The sequence below is a fragment of the Taudactylus pleione genome, unplaced genomic scaffold, assembly GCF_031769625.1.
Source record: "Taudactylus pleione unplaced genomic scaffold, aTauple2 ptg000377l, whole genome shotgun sequence".
NCBI classification, from domain to species: Eukaryota; Metazoa; Chordata; class Amphibia; order Anura; family Myobatrachidae; genus Taudactylus; species Taudactylus pleione.
The window spans coordinates 6273600-6295857 of NW_028284778.1; the positions used below are offsets into that span (position 1 = coordinate 6273600).

At 43.6% G+C, this 22258-nt stretch overlaps 1 protein-coding gene across 1 annotated transcript in view; it reads right to left on the reverse strand.

Annotated features, from left to right (window-relative positions):
* Positions 1-15453: 15453 nt before the first annotated feature.
* The window catches only part of LOC148508094 (uncharacterized), a 74511-nt gene continuing 67706 nt past the window's right edge, over positions 15454-22258 (reverse strand). The window contains 1 exon segment of the mRNA XM_088445294.1: positions 15454-18251. Within this exon segment, the coding sequence (XP_088301420.1) occupies positions 16937-18251 (1315 nt within the window). The 3' untranslated portion in view covers positions 15454-16936.

Below are 22258 nucleotides of genomic sequence, written 5' to 3' on the forward strand. Positions count from 1 at the left end.
CAGGTAGAACATACAAACGCAACACTCAGAGAGAACATACAAACACCACACAGATACAGGTAGAGCATACAAACGCCACACAGACACAGGTAGAACATACAAATGCCACAATGACACAAGTAGAACATACAAATATCACACAGACACAGGTAGAGCATACAAATGCCACACTGACACAGGTGGAACATACAAACACCACAGTGACACAGGTAGAACATACAAGCACCACACAGAGACAGGTAGAACATACAAATACCATACAGAGACAGGTAGAACATACAAACACCACACTGACTCAGGAAGAACATACAAACACCACACAGACACAGGTAGAATATACAAATGCCACACTGACACAGGTAGAACATACAAACGCCACACTGACAGAGGTAGAACACACAAACACCACACAGAACGTGCCTTGGTCAGGAAATGATGAGCCCTGGGCTGTGAGACAGTAATATTAACCATTACACCAAGTGTGCTGTCCTAAATATTCACCACCTACCCTCAGGGTCTGCTGCAGTCATGACACACCAGTGTATGTTTTGCGGCGGGCTTTAATTTAATTTAATGCTGCAAAGTTGTGGTTTTACCACTTCTTCAACACATGTAAATAACCATGGCGATATATGTACTGTATAACACAGGGCACATTTACTGTGCAATATCATTGTTATAATGCTTGTATGCTTGGCAATGTCTTGTTTTATTATATAAATACCAGGGACGTGCAGTCAGGGTAGACAGAGCCTTCCCTGTCATACTCCTGAGATTTGATATAAAAATTATTAGAAAAATACTGTTATGAATGCCAAAGCCTGCTCCATGTGAACCCCCTAGAACCCGGCTAGCGAGGTCTTCCACCACTATCAACCGCCCGTTGTTACCTTAGAACTAGACACATTCACCGTTACTTAGGTGGCCGCCTGGTCTAATACTCAGGGTAGTAGCGGTTCACACGAAAGTACAATGGGATCCAGTGGTGAGTGGGACAACAGGAACAGCACCAGTTAGAGGTATGGCTTGGGAGCTGATGGTATGACTAGTGAGCCGATGGTGTGGCTTAGGTGCGGCAAGAGCTGGTAGTAGCAATTGGAGTACAAGTGGTAGCCGATGGTGTGGCTTGTGTGCTGATGGTGCGGCAAGAGTCGATGGTAGAAACTGGTAAACAAGTGATGCAGCTTTGACAGCCGATGATGTGGCTTGGGTGCCGATGGTTAAGCAGGAGCCAGTAGCAGAGGTTGGTACTCAAATGATGCGGGTTTAAAAGCCGATGGTGTGGCTAGTGAGCTGGTACACAAGTGGGTGTACTGTACTTTAGATGCGGCTTTGGGTGCCGAGGTGAGCCGGTACACAAGTTTGAGAGACAGTAGCAGCACGGAAGCTGCTGGTACGGCTGGGGAGCCATAGGAGAGGCTGGTGATCTGGTGGCAGCCCCTAAGCTGCTGCTGTGGTTAGGGAGCCGTTAGAAAGGCTAGTGAGCCGGTGGCAGCATAGAAGCTGCCGGTGTGGCTGGAGAGGCGTAGGAGAGGCTGGTGAGCCAGTGGCTGCACGGAAGCTGCTGGTGCAGCTAGGGAGCTGTTGGAAAGCTGGTGAGCTGGTGGCAGCACAGAACTGCTGGTATGGCTGGGGAGCTGTAGGTAAGGCTGGTGAGCCAGCGGCAGCACCTAAGCTGCTGGTGCGGTTAGGGAGCCGTTGGAAAGGCTGGTTAGCCGGTGGCAGCACGAAAGCAGCTGGTGCGGCTAGAGAGAGCCATTGGAGACGCTGGTGAGCCGGTGGCAGCACAGAAGCTGCTGGTGCGGCTAGGGAGCCATTGGAAAGGCTGGTGAGCCAGTGGCAGCACGGAAGCTGATGGTGCGGCTAGGGAGCCATTGGAGAGGCTGAGAGCTGGTAGCAAGGGTAATTCCACTGGAGTACCAGAATACTCTACCAGGAGTTGATACAGAATGCTGACCATGCAGATGAGCCGAGAGAACCTACAGGAACACTATAGTCGGCAAGGCGGCAAAAGGCCAGCGTGCACAAATAGGAGGGAAAACCAATCACACCGTGTTGTGGATAACACGTGACCTCCTGAGGCATGCAGTTTGCCTTGCAACTGAGGGAACCAGAACAACAGCATCATGAGAAGGTAAACTGCCCGAGGGAGACAAGTCGTGACCTTGACTTGTAACAAACACAAAGATATTTATAACTTATGAACATCTTCTTTGTTTATTGTAATCATTTTTATAGTTAACAGTCACCAGCTTTGTGGAGCTCCCTGGGACTGCAAGGGGATGAGAGATGAGGCAGCAACAGCTAAGACTTGCTTCTGTATAGTCAGACACTGCTTGCAGAGCTGGGGACGGGGCCACACTATAGACAGTAAGCTGCACAGAAAGAGATTTAATAGAGGCATGCCTCTGAGTACAGGGGGGCGTGTCTTGAGCAATGATGGACACCTTGGATGTGTCATGTGACCAGGAAGTGCACTACAGTGTTTAGAGATTGGAGCTCAGTCAGCAGCAACAAGAGAAGACACAGTGATACAGGTAGGAGAATCAATGGACACTGAGGGGTAAATTTACTAAAGGTCGATTTGGCATTTTTAGTGATTTGAGGTGAGATTTTCATTCGATTTGGCTTCGATTTTGCTTTTGGGTATTTACTAAAGGCCAAATTGCATGTAAAATCGGACATCAAATCAAATTTGGACTCAATTCGCCCTCAAATCGACCATTGGAAAAACATTGGTACTTTTGCCCAACACACAAAACCCTTATTTACTATTATTCGATTTGAAATCGACCTCAAAATCGGATTTAAAATTGAACTTCAAATCCCCAATACAATAGACCTGCTTCATGCTTTCAATTTGAGCATGAGTAGGTCGGATTGACACAGATACAAAAACAAACAAATCTCAGGTGCACAACTCCAAATTATTAATAATATATAAATGCAATAAAATTTTGCAATCAATTGACACAGATACATGCAGACATCAGTGAGATGCCTGCATGTACCTGGCTGTAAAAAGCAAAGAAAATTAGAAAAAATTTATGTGAGGTTCCCCCCCCCCCCAAATCATAACCAGCCCCGGACTGCTGAAACCCAGTTCTGGTTGACTAAGTACAGGGAAAAAATGACGTAGGGTCTCCCTGTACTTAGTGCAACCAGCACAGGGCTATGGGAAGCAGGGCTGGTCCTGGATTTACAGGGAAAAAATTGCGTAGGATTCCCCTGTAAGATCCAGAACCAGCCCTCGACCCTTTCTAATAGGGGACTGATGCCACAGCCAGGGGAGCCCTATCACTGGGCCCCCGAGCCGCAGCATCAGCCCTGACCGTTAGTCAGCCCAGGCCAGGGATCCCTGGAGAGTTGGCGACCTCTTCAAAAAAAGGGGTCACCCTCTCCAGGGCACCCCTAGTCTGGGCTGATAGCCCGGATCTATCCCCGCCACTCGTGGGTGGTGGGTTGTTTGTGTAGGTGTTGTGTAAAAATAGATATAAATAAACATTGTCTTTCCAGTAGCAGGTCCCAGCAAGCCTCCCCCACATGCTGGTACTTGGAGAACCACAAGTACCAGCATGCGTGGCATTAAGGGAACACTGGGACTTGTAGTTCACCTGTAAAGAAATGTTGCAAGAAACACACACACACACCTTACAAAGTATAACTTTAATACATATATACATACATACACAAACTCACACAATACTCACCCATATTACTTCCAGTGGTCCCCTTCCCCAGGTATCCCTGGCCTGGGTTGACTAACGGTCAGGGCTGATGCTGTGGCTGGGGGGCCCAGTGATAGGGCTCCCCTGGCTGTGGCATCAGTCCCCTGTTAGAAAGGGTCCAGGACTGGTTCTGGATCTTACAAGGGAACCCTACGCAATTTTTTCCCTGTAAATCCAGGACCAGCCCTGCTTCCCATAGCCCAGTGCTGGTTGTACTAAGTACAGGGAGACCCTATGTCAGTTTTTCCCTGTACTTAGTCAACCAGAACTGGGTTTCAGTAGTCCATGGCTGGTTATGATTTAGGGGGTGACCTCACTTTTTTTTGTTTAAATTTAACTCTTTACACACTTTTTCCAGGCAGATACATGCAGGCATCTCACTGATGTATGCATGTATCTGTGTGACAACTAACTGCTCATGCTGAAAGTGAAAGCATGAAGCAGTTCGTGTGTCGGGGATTTGCAGTTCATTTTGAAGGGTGATTTGCTGTTCGATTTGGACATGAACATGTCAAATCGAACTGCAAGTCACTCTTCAAAACCGACTCAAATCGAATTTTTTTTGCCAAATCGACCTTCAAATCGAATATTAGTAAATTTGGCAAAATCACTGGTTTTCAAAAATTTGATTTGAGTCGATTTGAGAAGTGCTAAATCACTCCTCAAATCGACCTGCAAATCGACCAATAGTAAATTTACCCCTGAAGCTTAGTGTAGTGAGGGGAGAGTTATAGTGAATAGGGGGTGCGACAGGCTCCCAGCACTCAGACCCATATAATAGTAATTATAAAAATACAAGGGAAATAACAAAGGCAGGATCTAGTATTGCCTTTAGTACCCAGAGCTTATATATTAAAATAATATTCTCCAACGGGTCCTAAAATTGGATAATCTATATCGCCTTCTTAGGCCGGGTACATCAGAATAGTGTGTATCCCAGCCGACCCGATGCCAAATGGAGGATGTACACACTGTAGTCAGAATTTGGGGGAGATAATGGGGGATGGTTAGACAAACACAGGTGTGTCAGTAGAGGTAGTCAGCATTTGGGGGAGATAATGGGGGGTGGCTAGACAAACAGGTCAGGTCACACATACCACACGCTGATCACTATACACAGCTTACGCAGCACACACACTGATCATTATACACATGTCACACAACACATGCTGATCACTATACACAGGCCATACACAGAGCCGTAGCTAGACTTTTTGGTGCCCTGTGCCAAAAAGAACATTGGCGCCCCCCCGTATTTTTCAAATAAGGAGATAAGATGTACACACGAAAAAAGGGCCATGGAGATGCAGGAGATGCTGGGGATAAAAAGAAGAGGAAGCTACAAGTGAGAATGATAATAAACAGAAAATTGACAGGCCCAAACAGCACCCCCTGACCTGCGTTGCCCTGTGCCATGGCACTGGTCGCACTACCCAGTGGCAGAACTAGAGAGTGGTGGGCCGAGGTGAAGGAATATGCTTTGGGCCCCCCCTCCACCCATTCCTGGCACCCCGCACCCCAATATTTTTTCACCACCCCTCACTGCCCCCCAATAATTAAATCCAGTGTCTGTCCTGCTGCCCAGCCTTGTTTTTTTCACCACCTCTCACTGCCCCCCAGTCAGTAAATCCAGTCTGTCCAGCCCCAGTGTGTCAGCCTCATTCTCTCCACCAGCCCCAGCATGTGTCCCAGCCCCAACCCGTCAGCCTCATTCTCCCCCCCAGCATGTCAGCCTCATTCTCCACCTAGCCCCAGCGTGTCAGCCTCATTCTCCCCCGCGGCCCCAGTATGTCAGCCTCATTCTCTCCCCCAGCCCCAGCATGTGTCCCAGCCCCAACCCGTCAGCCTCATTCTCCCCCCCAGCCCCAGCATGTCAGCCTCATTCTCCCCCCCAGCATGTCAGCCTCATTCTCCTCCGCAGCCCCAGCATGTCAGCCTCATTCTCCCCCCAGCCCCAGCGTGTCAGCCTCATTCTCCTCCGCAGCCCCAGTATGTCAGCCTCATTCTCCCCCCGAGCCCCAGCATGTCAGCCTCCTTATGTCCCCCAGCCCCAGCGTATCAGCCTCGTTCTCCCCCCCAGCCCCAGCATGTCAGCCTCTTTCCCCCCGAGTGTGTGTTTCAACCTTGCCCCCCCATGCCACCGCAGCCACTTACCTTGTTTCCTTGGCTGCTTCTTCCTCACTCCTCCTCTCGATCCGCGGCTCCTCTCGATACTCTCACTCCAGCAGCCCGGCCCCTTATTATGACATGGAGCGCATAATGTCACGCATGCCGTGTCATAACAAGGGACCGGGCCGTGGTGGGTGTAGGTCATGTTGGAGCCGGAGCGGCTGAAGTGGGCCCGCTTCAGCTCCAACCATTTACTTAATGGGGACCAGGTTGGCAGACAGCGGCGCTGTCGGATGCAGGCGGCCATTTGCCCCTGCACCACAGCGGGCCCCGGTGCAACGCACCGGCTGCACCGCCGCTAGTTCCGCCCCGACACTACACTAGCTACGGCCCTGGTCACAAATAACAAATACTGATCACTATACACAGGTCACACATAACACACACTCTGATCATTATAAACAGGTCACATACCACACGCTGATCACTATAGACAGGTCACACATGTCACATGTTGATCACTATACACAGGTCACACATTACACACGCTGATCATTATACACAGGTCACACAAACACGCTGATCACTATACACACGTCACACAACACACACACACTGATCACTATACACAGGTCACACAACACACACACTGATCACTATACACAGGTCACACATAACACACACTGATCACGATACATTGGTCGCACATAACACACACTGATCACGATACACAGGTCACACATAACACACGCTGATCACGATACACAGGTCACACATGCCACATGTTGATCACTATACACAGGTCACACATTACACACGCTGATCATTATGCACATATCACGCAACACACACACTGATCACTATACACAAGTCACACAACACACACACTGATCACTATACACAGGTCACACATAATACACACTGAACACTATACACAGGTCACACATACCACACGCTGATCACTATACACAGGTCACACAACACACACACTGATCACTATACACACGTCACACAACACACACTGATCACGATACACTGGTCACACATAACACACACTGATCACGATACACAGGTCACACATAACACACTCTGATCATTATACACTGTCACATATACCACACGCTGATCACGATACACTGGTCGCACATAACACACGCTGATCACGATACACAGGTCACACATGCCACATGTTGATCACTATACACAGGTCACACATTACACACGCTGATCATTATGCACAGGTCACACAAACACGCTGATCACTATACACATATCACACAACACACACTGATCACTATACACAGGTCACACAACACACACACTGATCACTATACACAGGTCACACATAACACACACTGATCACGATACATTGGTCGCACATAACACACACTGATCACGATACACAGGTCACACATAACACACGCTGATCACGATACACAGGTCACACATTACACACGCTGATCATTATGCACATATCACACAACACACACACTGATCACGATACACAGGTCACACATGCCACATGTTGATCACTATACACAGGTCACACATTACACACGCTGATCATTAAGCACATGTCACACAACACACACACTGATCACTATACACAAGTCACACAACACACACACTGATCACTATACACAGGTCACACATAATACACACTGAACACTATACACAGGTCACACATACCACACGCTGATCACTATACACAGGTCACACAACACACACACTGATCACTATACACACGTCACACAACACACACACTGATCACGATACACTGGTCACACATAACACACACTGATCACGATACACAGGTCACACATAACACACTCTGATCACTATACACAAGTCACACAACACACACACTGATCACTATACCAGGTCACACATAATACACACTGAACACTATACACAGGTCACACATACCTCACGCTGATCACTATACACAGGTCACACATAACACATGCTGATCACTATACATAGGTCACACATACCACACGCTGATCATTACACACAGGTCACACAAACACGCTGATCACTATACACAGGTCACACAACACACACTGATCACTATACACAGGTCACACATACAACACTCACTGATCACTATACACAGGTCACACATAACACACTAATCACTATACACAGGTCACACACAACACACACTGATCACTATTCACAGGTCACACATAACACACACTCTGGCCATTATACACAGGCAGGGCCGGTTCTAGACATTGTGGAGCTCAGGGCGAAAGTTCCCAGTTGCGCCCCCGCCTCCCAAAAAAAAAGATAGAAATAGGTCTTTATAGATGGCGTTCCTCTGCGGCGGCTGGCGGGGGGGGACCGGCGCTGTTTTTTTTTTTTCTCTGGAATTTTTTTTTTTCTCCTGGGGACTCTAGGGGCCAGTGCTCTGGGCGACGGCCCTGTTAGCCCGCCCCTAGAAACGCCACTGTACACAGGTCACACATAACACACCCTGATCACTATACACTGGTCACATACAACACGCACTGATCACTACACACAGGTCACACATACCACATGCTGATCACTATACACAGGTCACACGTTACACACACTGATCACTATACACAGGTCACACGTACCACACGTTGATCACTACACACAGGTCAAACATACCACACGGTGATCACTACACACAGGTCACACGTACCACACGCTGATCAGTATATATACACAGGTCACACAACATGCTGATCACTAAACACAGGTCACACAAACACGCTGAGCACTATACACAGGTCACACATACCACACACTGATCACATAACACACACACTGATCACTATACATAGGTCACACATAACACACACTGATCACTATACACAGGTCACACATAACACACAGTTATGTTCTTCTCTGAGGTGGGAAGGATCTGATAGGTCACATGTCACACAGTTATGTCCTCATGTGCGGTGGGGAGCATTTGATATGCCACATGTCCCACAGTTATGTTCTCCATTGCGGTGAAGAGTATCTGATATGTCACATGTCACACAGTTACGTCCTCCTGTGAGGTGGGAAGTATCTGATATGTCACACAGTTATGTCCTGTGAAGTGTGGAGTGTCTGACATGTCACACAGTTATGTTCTCCTGTGAGGTGGAGAGTATCTGGTAAGTCACATGTCAAACAGTTATGTTCTCCTGTGAGGTGGGGAGTATCTGATATGTCACATAGTTATGTTTTCCTGTGAGGTGGGGATTATCTGATATGTCACGTGTCACACAGCTATGTGCTCCTGTGAGGTGGGGAGTATCTGATGTCACACATTTATGTTATCCTGTGAGGTGGGGAGGATCTGATATGTCACACAGTTATGTCCTCCTGTGAGGTGAGGAGTATCTGATATGTCACACAGTTATGTCCTCCTGTGAGGTGGGAAGTATCTGATATGTCAGTTATGTTCTCCTGTGAGGTGGAGAGTATCTGGTAAGTCACATGTCACACAGTTATGTTCTCCTGTGAGGTGGGGAGTATCTGATGTCACACAGTTATGTTCTCCTGTGAGATGGGGTGTATCTGATATGTCAGTTATGTTCTCCTTTGAGGTGGGGAGGATCTGATATGTCATATAGTTATGTTCTCCTGTGAGGTGGGAAGTATCTGATATGTCACACAGTTATGTCCTGTGTGGTGGGGAGTATCTGATATGTCACACAGTTATGTCCTCCTGTGAGGTGGGAAGTATCTGATATGTCACACAGTTATGTTCTCCTGTGAGGTGGGGAGGATCTGATATGTTACACATCAGTTTTGTCCTCCTGTGAGGTGGGAAGTATCTAATATGTCACACAGTTATGTCCTCCTGTGAGGTGAGGAGTATCTGATATGTCACACAGTTATGTCCTCCTGTGAGGTGGGAAGTATCTGATATGTCACACAGTTATGTTTTCCTGTGAGGTGGGGTGTTTCTGATATGTCACACAATTATGTTCCCAGTCCTGATACTTCCCTTTTTGGCATTTGTATGACATCGTTATGGAGTCTCTGGAATGGTTCGGTCATTGGAGGGATGTGTGATGGCCATTTTGGCACTGCTTTTCCTGGATTCTTTCTCAGGTAGGTAAGAGAGGATTTTGTCCTATTCTCAGCATGGGAGGAGTATCCTGGAGCATACCAGTAGTTTCCAATCCCCCTACACATACCTTCATTTCCCACATGGGTCATACTATGTGCTGTTTTAGCTAGTGCTGGCAGTAATGATTTAGATGCCACTGGTCTACCTTGTCCATCTCTTTGAACACATCCCTTTACCCGTCAGCTGCTCTGTTCCTGAGAGGTACAAACATTTTTCATGTCAGACATTGTTTCACTGACAATAGTAAAAACATTTTTAAAGAGGTTTTAGTGTGATAACCATGAGGGTGTATTGTGACATCATTGTCTGCCAGTTCTCTCTTGTTCCCTACAAGGTCACCATGAATGGTGTGAGCTTGGCATTAGATCACAGCTGTTTGTTCAGGAAGCTGTGCAGCTTATGTTTGTTCAGGAAGCTGTGCAGCTTATATTCATTATTTTATCTGTTGTGTATGCGATATGAATGCTCCTCATGTGGTCAGGAATCGGTACTGGTCCCATGTGGCTGCGGAATTGTGCACAATACTAACATACCTGGGGTAAATGTAAGATTCGTGTTTGGTTGAGATTGCAATCTTGCCTGTGTTTATGCATTTTTTTCAACTCACAAGTTTACCAAAGACAAACTTGGGTGAGTTTGAGACACATTTCTCTACTTACACTGAAAAACTCGGGTGAGATTGCAAACACGATTAAATACACTATCGGCCAAACTCAAAAGTAATTTCACTGAAAAAGATACAACTCGGGAATTTACCAAGAATTATGATTACAATCACGGGTGTAATTGTAGCAAACTTGGACCAAAATAGACCACCTCCTGAGCTTAGCAGAAACATATACAGATCTGTTATTTGTGTATGTTTCTACATGAAAACTAGATAAACTGTTAATTTTATAAAAAAATTATGTAGGGTCCCCCCCCCTAAAAAGCATAGCCAGCTCGGGCACCTCAGGCAGTCCTAGTTCCAAAAATACGGTTAAAAAAACATATAGGGTTCCCCTGTATTTTAGGAACCAGCAGGGGTGTAATGCCACAGCCAGGGAACCCTTTCAGTGGGTCACCCTGGCCAAAGCCATATCACCCCAAGCCGGGGATCTCAGGAGAGGTGGGGAGCCCCCCCCCATTAAAGGGGTCCTCCCTCGTCCAAGCTCCCCATGCTTAAGCTGAAGCCCAAGGCTCTTCTCTGCACCCCTGGGCGGTGGTTGCAGGGGTAATAGTTTTGAAAATAATATGAAACTATTGTTTTTTTTACAGGGGAGCTACAGGTGCCAGCATGCCTGCTCTTTGGCACTTGTGGAACTACAAGTGCTAGCAGACGGGCAACACCCATACCCCTGCTGTAAGAAAAAAAGACACACTAACCGTAGTAAGTAAAATTTTATTACATACCTACCACACTCACATATACTTACCTATTGCCAGCTACCCTGTCCCCCTGTCCAGTACAAAGTCAGGAAGTGCTGCTTGTCCTGGTTCATGCTCACAGTACTGCAGGTGCGTGTAATTAAATACTTGTGTTACTATACAGGACAGGTCTGGGGTGTGATGACACAAGGGGGATTCTCATTTTGCACAGCCTTGTTGCACAGTAATAAAAGATACAGTTAGTTTCCTAGCCCTGGTCCTACCCATGGAGTCCACTAAACTGATGCGTTCCATACACAGTGTTACCAGTAAGGGCGCTGTCATATGCTAGGGCAGTGATTCTCAAACTCGGCCCTCAGGACCCCAAACAGTTCATGTTTTCCAGGTCACCCAGCAGGTGCACAGGTGTATTCATTTTTCACTGACACATTTTAAAAGATTCACAGGTGGAGCTAATTATTTCACTTGTGAGACCTGAGGAACGAGTTTGAGAACCTGTGTGCTAGGGCATTTGTTTTCTGTTCATGAGATCTATCCATTTCCATTTTGTGTTTTTCATGTAGTTAAACTCCTGATATATTATAGGCTGGGCAATATTGTACCATTCGTGGATAAGTAAATCAGCATACTGGCTCACTATTGTTACTAGTATAGCCAGAAGGTGGTTATGGTGAACAAGGCCACATGGGTCTAGCTAAGCAGATATTGCACTGGGTAAGAACCCCCCCCTAACACCTTGCCATAGGCTTCTGTACCCTATACACTGTATGAATGCTGATATTATTTGTGGTACCAGCATTAAATTGTGCTGTTATCTGCGGCAATGTCGCACGCTGGTCAGTTGTTACAATGTGCCGAATAATGCTTTGCACAATTTCTACGTTGGCTACATCGGTGTCGCATGCTGGATGTCTTCCCTGATCCTGTAAAGTTGTGATACACGCTGCAATTTGATGCACGTGAAAATCCAAATTTTGTGTTGTGTTGGTTTTGGAGATGCAGTGACCCATCTCTCTGACACCCGCTATCAAACTTTATTCAACGTCGCCTAAATCCTGATACGCTGCCATGTTCACTGCGGATTATACCACGAATGGCAAAGATATTTACCTAGATATAGTACTTCTATTGCAGACACCATATAATGTGGGGGAGGGGTGGCATGCACTGGGAAAGGAAGCTTCTGTCAGTGTTTCTGGCACATGAGTGCATATACATATGGAACACCCCAGCTGCTTTGTGTTCTTTTGTACGTGCTGACATTTTTCGTGTTTATTTAGATTACACAATATAAAAACATACATAAACACAAATTAAGTATCTCAAAATATAAGGAAAACAAGCTGCACAGTATAACAAAAATCCAAAAACAAAACTACTGCACAGAATCAATTTAATAGTAACGGATTATACATAGTGTCTTATATCACTTATGTCTGGGGATAGTATTCCTATAATTACATGTTAAGATGTTGTGTGTCTGCAGCACTGATTTGCCCTCCATAACTCTGTGAAAATACCACTTTGAACACATGCTGTACATTTCATTATGACTGTTTTTATCATTTACATTAACTATTTTTACTATACACAGTGGCATAGTGGTGAGAATTGCAGGCTCTCTGCGCTAGGGTTTCAAGTATGATTCCCACCGAGGCCATATCGAAGTGGAATCTGTATGTTCTCTCCAGGCTATTGGGTTTCCATTGGTTACTTTGGTTTCCTTAGATAAAAATTATCCAGAGTGCGCAAAACTCTTACCATCAGCTGCCCATGTGACACAAAAAAGCCTTCACCAAACTTTTAAACAGCAATTATCTAGCAAGTAGCTCAATCCGCCAGAAATGCTTATATTTTAAAAGAACAAAAACAAGAACAGTGCAATACTGTCATATAACACAATAAAATTTATTTAACCATATTGCACTCACATTTCAAAAGAAAAAAATAGCAAGTTTTTTGATGGTTAGCAGCAATCATGGATACCCATCAGATATTTATAATTCAGAGTCACCCACAGCATGTCCCGGAAACCTGCATAGGAGCTCATGGTCAGGTCATCCAGCGTTCCACCTCTGATCACACCGTCCTTGTAACCTTTATCTTAACGCATTTCAGACCATTGTTGGTGCTTCCTCAAAAGCATAAGGATAATGCCCCCCGGACCACATATATATACTACCCTAAATTACCTTTGATTAGACGCATTCAACTTCCTGGTAACCTCCAGTGATCGTAGCAAGCGGTAGTCCATTACCGGAAGTGACGTCCAAAGTGCTCTGAATCCTCTTTGGAGAAACGCACCAGTCAGTGATTCTCAACTTCAGTCCTCAAGCACCATATGGGAGGATACTGGGTCTATGCAGGTGCCAATCTTACCAATAGATCTCACACAGCACCCTGCCGCCTTCTCACTTACATATCTTACACAGCACCCTGCTACCTTCATGAGTCCCTTTTTGGACCGCACAGGAATCACACAAAAACAAAAAGGTACAAACAAAACCTTTATTTTACATACAAACACTAGTTGTACATGTAAAAACCAGTAAGCTACAAACTACAGTCAGGTGCATAAATATTGGGACATTGACAGAAATTTCATATTTTGGCCTCTATTCACCACTACAATGGCTTTGAAATGAAACAAACAAGATGTGCTTTAACTGCAGACTTTCAGATTTAATTTGAGGGTAATTACATCCAAATCAGGTGAACGGTGTAGGAATTACAACGGTTTCTATATGTGCCTCCCACTTTTTAAGAGGCCAAAAGTAATGGGACAAACTAAACAATCCTAAATCTAACTTTCACTTTTTAATACTCTGTTACAAATCCTTTGCAGGCAATTACAGCCTGAAGTCTGGAACGCATAGACATCACCAGACGCTGGGTTTCATCCCTGGTGATGCTCTGCCAGGCCTCTACTGCAAATGTCTTCAGTTCCTGCTTGTTCTTGGGGCATTTTCCCTTCAGTTTTGTCTTCATCAAGTGAAATGCATGCTCAATCGGATTCAGGTCAGGGGATTGACTTGGCTATTGCATAACATTCCACTTTTTAGCCTTAAAAAACTCTTTGGTTGCTTTTGCAGTATGCTTCGGGTCATTGTCCATCTGCACTGTGAAGCGCCGTCCAATGAGTTCTGAAGCATTTGACTGAATATGAGCATATAATATTGCCCGAAACACTTCAGAATTCATTCTGCTGCTTTTGTCAGCAGTCACATCATCAATAAATACAAGGGAACCAGTTCCATTGGCAGCCATACATGCCCACGCCATGACACTACCACCACCATGCTTCACTGATGAGGTGGTATGTTTTGGATCATGAGCAGTTCCTTTCCTTCTCCATACTCTTCTCTTCCCATCACTCTGGTGCAAGTTGATCTTTGTCTCATCTGTCCATAGGATGTTGTTCCAGAACTGTAATGGCTTTTTTAGATGTTGTTTGGCAAACTCTAATCTGGTCTTCCTGTTTTTGTGGCTCACCAATGGTTTACATCTTGTGATGAACACTCTATATTCACTCTTGTGAAGTCTTCTCTTGATTGTTGACTTTGACACATATACACCTACCTCCTGGAGAGTGTTCTTGATTTGGCCAACTGTTGTGAAGGGGTTTTTCTTCACCAGGGAAATAATTCTTCTGTCATCCACCACAGTTGATTTCTCTGGTCTTCCGGGTCTTTTGTTGTTACTGAGCTCTCTGGTGCGTTCTTTCTTTTTAAGAATGTTCCAAACAGTTGATTTGGCACCACCTAATGTTTTTGCTATCTCTCTGATGGGTTTGTTTTTCAGCCTAATGATGGCTTGCTTCACTGATAGTGACAGCTCTTTGGATCTCATATTGAGAGTCGACAGCAACTGATTCCAAATGCAAATGTCACACCTAGAATAAACTCCAGACCTTTTACCTGCTTAATTGATAATGAAATAACGAAGGAATAGCCCACACCTGTCCATGAAATAGCTTTTGAGTTGATAGTCGCATTACTTTTGGCCCCTTAAAAAGTGGGAGGCACATATAGAAACCGTTGTAATTCCTACACCGTTCACCTGATTTGGATGTAATTACCCTCAAATTAAATCTGAAAGTCTGCAGTTAAAGCACATCTTCATTTCAAAACTATTGTGGTGGTGAATAGAGGGCAAAATATGACAATTCTGTCAATGTCCCAATATTTATGCACCTGAATGTATATACCATACATACAGAAACCCGGTGTAGTAGCCACACTCAGAGAGGCTTATAATGTTCTAACACAGTGATTCCTTCATTAATAGTACTAACATCATTTATGGAGACACACTTACTCTCCTGTACTCGGGCACTGGTGTGGGGGAGGCTGCAAAGCAGGGTCCCACTGAGAGAGATGCAGCTAAGCAACTTCACGCTTCTCAGGAAAACGGGTCCTCAGAATCCTGCCAACTAGGCCCCATGACTTCTGATCACGGTCACTTTGGTTGCCACCAGCTAGCAGTCAGCCCAGCTCCTGTATGTACATTGGGTTCACTGGTCCATGGATTTCCCCCAGCAGAGATGGTGCCCATTGCAGCTAGGGCTCTTGGTAGGATTTGAGATTCCCCCTTCCAGGTTATGTTATGTCAGGAACTGAACAAGAACTACCTAAGTCTCTGCTTTCTTCCTCCCTTTGTCCATTCAGTCAGGCAAAGGGATAGGCTGGCTTCTGAATTCCAGAGTTAGAGGCCAGGAGTGAAGGGTCCTAGCAACCACACACATCCTCCAGCTGCCGGTACACAGTTCCAGGGAATGGGGGGAAGGTGATTTAAGAGTGGTGATAACTATATGTGGGGGGGGGGATGTTCTCTCCCCTTGCATCCTTGAAACCACATATTCACAGTATAAGAAAGTACGGGCATAGCTCCAATTACAGCCTCAGGCAATACCTAGTAATAAGGCACCTAATGCACAGTACATAATCACTGACAGGGACACTGCAGCTATATATCAAGAAGAATTGTTACACACAATAGAATGCACAACGTATACTTAGTAATAAGGCACCTAATACATAATCACTAACAAGGACAATGCAGCTATATAACAAGAGGAATTGTTACACACAATAGGATTTACATATTATACCTAGTAAAACAGCATGTTCAGATTCATCAGTATAATGTCCTATTAATGACTACTACACAGTTCTGCCCACAGTAGTATGTGATGCACAAGCACACCATTTGCATTATAATGTGACTAGTTCCACTGACACACAGGCAGTGTGCTGTACCAGCTGTGCCCTTTCTGGGTTATCTGTCGTTCCTGCAGTTATATACTGAGAAACAGAAATAGTCTGTAAAGAGTACAACATTTGGGTCACTACCCTGGGATGAGCCAAGCTGCAAGGTTAATAATCAGTTTGGGAGGTGGGGGAAGTACTTGGGTCATCACACCATCAACAGGTCATGTTTTGTGGATTTCTTTTTTTCTATTTTGCTTGGTCAGTATTTATCCAACCTTCTTCCACAGTCCGGAATCCTCCAAACATGACCTGTTGAGATAAGCTGAGTCTTGAGAACCAGTGCGCTAAACAAATAAAGTTATAAGAAAAATTTAATATTTAGAAAATTACTACAACACCTTCCAGGTCATGGCCATTCAAGTGTGAATTATCTGATGCTTTACAATAGCAGGTTTCTCATCTGTGTGAGATCTCTGATATGTATCTAGCTGTGATTTCCATGTAAAACATGTCTCACACTAAGGACATGTAAATGGCTTCTCCCCTGTGTGACTTCTCTGATGTGTAACAAGATGTAATTTTCGTGTAAAACATTTCCCACACTCAGAGCATGGAAATGGTTTCTCACCTGTGTGACTTATCTGATGTCTACGAAGATTTGATTTATCTGTAAAACATTTCCCACACTCAGAACATGGAAATGGCCTCTCATCTGTGTGATATCTCTGATGTATAACAAGATGTGAAATCTGTGTAAAACATTTCCCACAGTCAGAACATAGAAACGGTTTCTCACCTGTGTGACTTCTTTGATGTTTAACAAGTTCAAATTGCTGTGTAAAACATTTTCCACACTCAGAACATGGAAATGGCCTCTCGCCTGTGTGTCTTCTCTGATGTATAACAAGATGTGATTTTCGTTTAAAACATTTCCCACACTCAGAGCATGGAAATGGTTTCTCATTTGTGTGACTTCTCTGATGTATAACAAGATCTGACTTGTGTATAAAACATTTCCCACACTCAGAACATGGAAATTGTTTCTCCCCTGTGTGATGTCTCTGATGGCTCGCAAGATGCGATTTATGTGCAAAACATTTTACACACTGAGAACATTGAAAAGGTTTCACACCTGTGTGACTACTCTGATGTGCAACAAGAAGTGATCTTTGGGTAAAACATTTCCCGCACTCAGAACATAGAAATGGCCTCTCACCTGTGTGACTTCTCTGATGTATAACAAGATGTGATTTTCGATTATAACATTTGCTACACTCAGAACATGGAAATGGTTTCTCACCTGTGTGACTTCTCTGATGTATAAGAAGATCTGACTTGTGTATAAAACATTTTCCACACTCAGAACATGGAAATGGTTTCTCACCTGTGTGGTGTCTCAGATGTTTAACAAGATGCGATTTCTCTGTAAAACCTTTCCCACATTCAGTACACAGAAATGGTTTCTCACATGTGTGATGTCTCTGATGGCTAGCAAGATGTGACTTCTGTGTAAAACATTTACTACACTCAGAACATGAAAATGGTTTCTCACCCGTGTGAATTCTTTGATGTCTAACAATATCAGATTTGTGTGTAAAACATTTCCCACACTGAGAACATAGAAATGGTTTCTCAGCTGTGTGACTTATCTGATGTGTAACAAGATCTGATTTCTGTGGAAAACATTCCCCACATTCAGTACACAAAAATGATTTCTCACCTGTGTGACTTCTCTCATGTATAATAGAGACTGACTGATGTGTAAAACATTTCCCACACTCAGAAGAGGGAAAAATAGAATTACCGGTATGATCTGTACTATGTGTAGCAATATGTGAGTTACCAGGCAAACAGTCCTCATTACAAGCAGGACTAAATGATATATCTGCACTATGAAGCATTGGACGTATACTTCGAGTAATGCAGTTTTCTTCTGGAGAGTCTTGTCTTATGTTGTTATCTTCTAATTTATAAGCTGGAGACAAAATGAGATGTCCCTCCGTGGTATTCCTGCTTGTGTGTCCATCTGGGAGAAATAAAATAGTTAACTAAGAATCCCACAACAAAGACATTGTTAATCAATCTGTGTTCTCACCCCTACCTTCCACACTCACAAAGCTGTAGGTAAAGTAAACAAGGTGAGTTTTTTGAGAGTGGTACAAAATAGATGTTTGAATTTCTTAAAATGAATTCTCTGATGGATTTGGGGATGTTAGAGGTTACCTTATATAACTGTTTTGTTGTTATGCATATTGTACACTTCAGAAGCCTACATTAATGTACCTGAGAACCCTGTGTATCCCTCTCCCCGTTTGTTCTTTTTCCCCTTTTTTTTCTGTACCCTAAATTTGCATTTGAATAAATACAAATTATTAAAATAAAAAAAAATTGACAAGACTTTTTTGGCGCTTGCATTAGAATTAATTCTGAACATGTTCCCTTTTAACATAACAGATTTGTTTCAATAATTTATTCAATCCATTTGTCCCACTATTGTGCAAACAATAATGTTGGTACAAGAAAATAAAAACAGATCGCAAAATAATTTGTGCAAAAGTGAGGTTAGAAATTAGCGATTAAATATTGCTCTATGCAACAGCGCCCAAACTCATTGGATGTTTAACAGGAGCGTGAGCATTCCTCAGTAGATGTATAGCTATTTAGTTTAGTCTATACAGACCAGGTAATAAAAGGTTTTATGAGTAGCAGATTGAAATAATAAATATCAAAGCACCACTTATTCTTCAACATCTCTCCGTAGAGTGATAATAAAATAAAACAATAAGACTCAATCGGACTGATTAAGCGGATAAAAAAAACAGATCTGTGTGACTATGCACTTAATTCAGTCACATCTGTCATAATTTTCTTTGATTATCGCTATACACATCACCATACTGGCACAATTCTAACTATTATGCAAAACACAACTGGTTCCTTCATATTGCAAATCAGTAATTATTAATCACCTACACATTACTATTTACAGAACAATCTTAACCCTTACATAACACAACGACATACGCACACATATATAGCTCTGTTGAAATTATCTTAACAATTTATTAAGACAGAAATAATTATTGAAATGATAGAAATGTTCTCAGTTAAATTGTTTATAGCTCTCATCACAATGTGAGATTGATCTCGCATTACCGTAGAGAGATATGGAACGGTGCATATACAGTCAGGTGCATACATATTGGGACATTGAATTTTCATATTTTGGCCTCTATTCACAACCACAATGGCTTTGAAATGAAACAAACAAGATGTGCTTTAACTACAGACTTTCAGATTTAATTTGAGGGTAATTACATCCAAATCAGGTGAACGGTGTAGGAATTACAACGGTTTCTATATGTGCCTCCCACTTTTTAAGGGGCCAAAAGTAATGGGACTATCAACTCAAAAGCTATTTCATGGACAGGTGTGGGCTATTCCTTCGTTATTTCATTATCAATTAAGCAGGTAAAAGGTCTGGAGTTGATTCGAGGTGTGACATTTGCATTTGGAATCAGTTGCTGTCGACTCTCAATATGAGATCCAAAGAGCAGTCACTATCAGTGAAGCAAGCCATCTTTAGACTGAAAAATCAAAACAAACCCATCAGAGAGATCGCAAAAACATTAGGTGTGGCCAAATCAACTGTTTGGAACATTCTTAAAAAGAAAGAACGCACTGGAGAGCTCAGCAGCACCAAAAGACCCGGAAGACCACGGAAAACAACTGTGGTGGATGACAGAAGAATTATTTCCATGGTGAAGAAAAACCCCTTCACAACAGTTGGCCAAATCAAGAACACTCTCCAGGTCAAGTCAACAATCAAGAGAAGACTTCACAAGAGTGAATATAGAGGGTTCACCACAAGATGTAAACCATTGGTGAGCCTCAAAAACAGGAAGACCAGATTAGAGTTTGCCAAATAACATCTAAAAAAAGCCATTACAGTTCTGGAACAACATCCTATGGACAGATGAGACAAAGATCAACTTGTACCAGAGTGATGGGAAGAGAAGAGTATGGAGAAGGAAAGGAACTGCTCATGATCCAAAACATACCACCTCATCAGTGAAGCATAGTGGTGGTAGTGTCATGGGGTGGGCATGTATGGCTGCCAATGGAACCGGTTCCCTTGTATTTATTGATGATGTGACTACTGATAAAAGCAGCAGAATGAATTCTGAAGTGTTTCGGGCAATATTATATGCTCATATTCAGTCAAATGCTTCAGAACTCATTGGACGGCGCTTCACAGTGCAGATGGACAATGACCCGAAGCATACTCCAAAAGCAACCAAAGAGTTTTTTTAAGGCTAAAAAGTGGAATGTTATGCAATAGCCAAGTCAATCCCCTGACCTGAATCCGATTGAGCATGCATTTCACTTGATGAAGACAAAACTGAAGGGAAAATTCCCCAAGAACAAGCAGGAACTGAAGACATTTGCAGTAGAGGCCTGGCATAGCATCACCAGGGATGAAACCCATCGTCTGGTGATGTCTATGCGTTCCAGACTTCAGGCTGTAATTGCCTGCAAAGGATTTGCAACAAAGTATTAAAAAGTGAAAGTTAGATTTAAGATTGTTTCGTTTGTCCCATAACTTTTGTCCCCTTAAAAAGTGGTAGGCACATATAGAAACTGTTGTAATTCCTACACCGTTCACCTGATTTGGATGTAATTACCCTCAAATTAAATCTGAAAGTCTCCAGTTAAAGCACATCTTGTTTGTTTCATTTCAAAGCCATTGTGGTGGTGAATAGAAGCCAAAATATGAAAATTCTGTCAATGTACCAATATTTATGCACCTGACTGTAGATAGAAGATGCACAAATAAATCAAACAGAAACAGATACAAAAGAGAACAGTTTATGAAAGATGAAAATGTTACTTTGCCCGATGTAAAACACATATTAAATATAATTGGATTTGAGTATTATAGAACGACATCCGGATATGACTTACACTAACAAAAGGAGCTGACATATCTGTATATATACTGGCCAATCTACACAGCACAATACTCAGATACAGGGATATCCTCAGACTATGAGGAGCAGCAGATGATTCCATGCTTGGGTTATACTATCAGATAAATACAGGGATATCCTCAGAAGCAGCAGATGATTCCACACTCGGGTTATACTATTAGATACCGGGATATCCTCAGATTATGAGGAGCAGCAGATGATTCCATGCTTGGGTTATACTATCAGGTAAATACAGGGATATCCTCAGACTATGGGAAGCAGCAGATGATTCCACACTCGGGTTATACTATTAGATACCGGGATATCCTCAGATTATGAGGAGCAGCAGATGATTCCATGCTTGGGTTATACTATCAGATAGATATCGAAATATTCTCAGACTATGAGGAGCAGCAGATGATTCCATGCTCTGGTTATACTATCAGATATATACCAGGATATTTTCAGACTATGAGAAACAGCAGATGATACCATGCTTGGGTTATACTATCAGATAGATACCAGGATATCCTCAGACTACAGGGATCAGCAGATGATTCCATGCATGGGTTATACTAAACTAGGTTATATTATACAAACTGCCGATACTATTAACACACAGTGACATGATGTGAGGGGGAGAGCAGGAGTATGATAGGGGCTGATGGCTCCTGATGTATGAGATACACCAGAGAGTGTGGGGAGGAGACTGGTCAGATCTCTGGGCTGGTAACACACAGTGACATGATGTGAGGCAGAGAGCAGGAG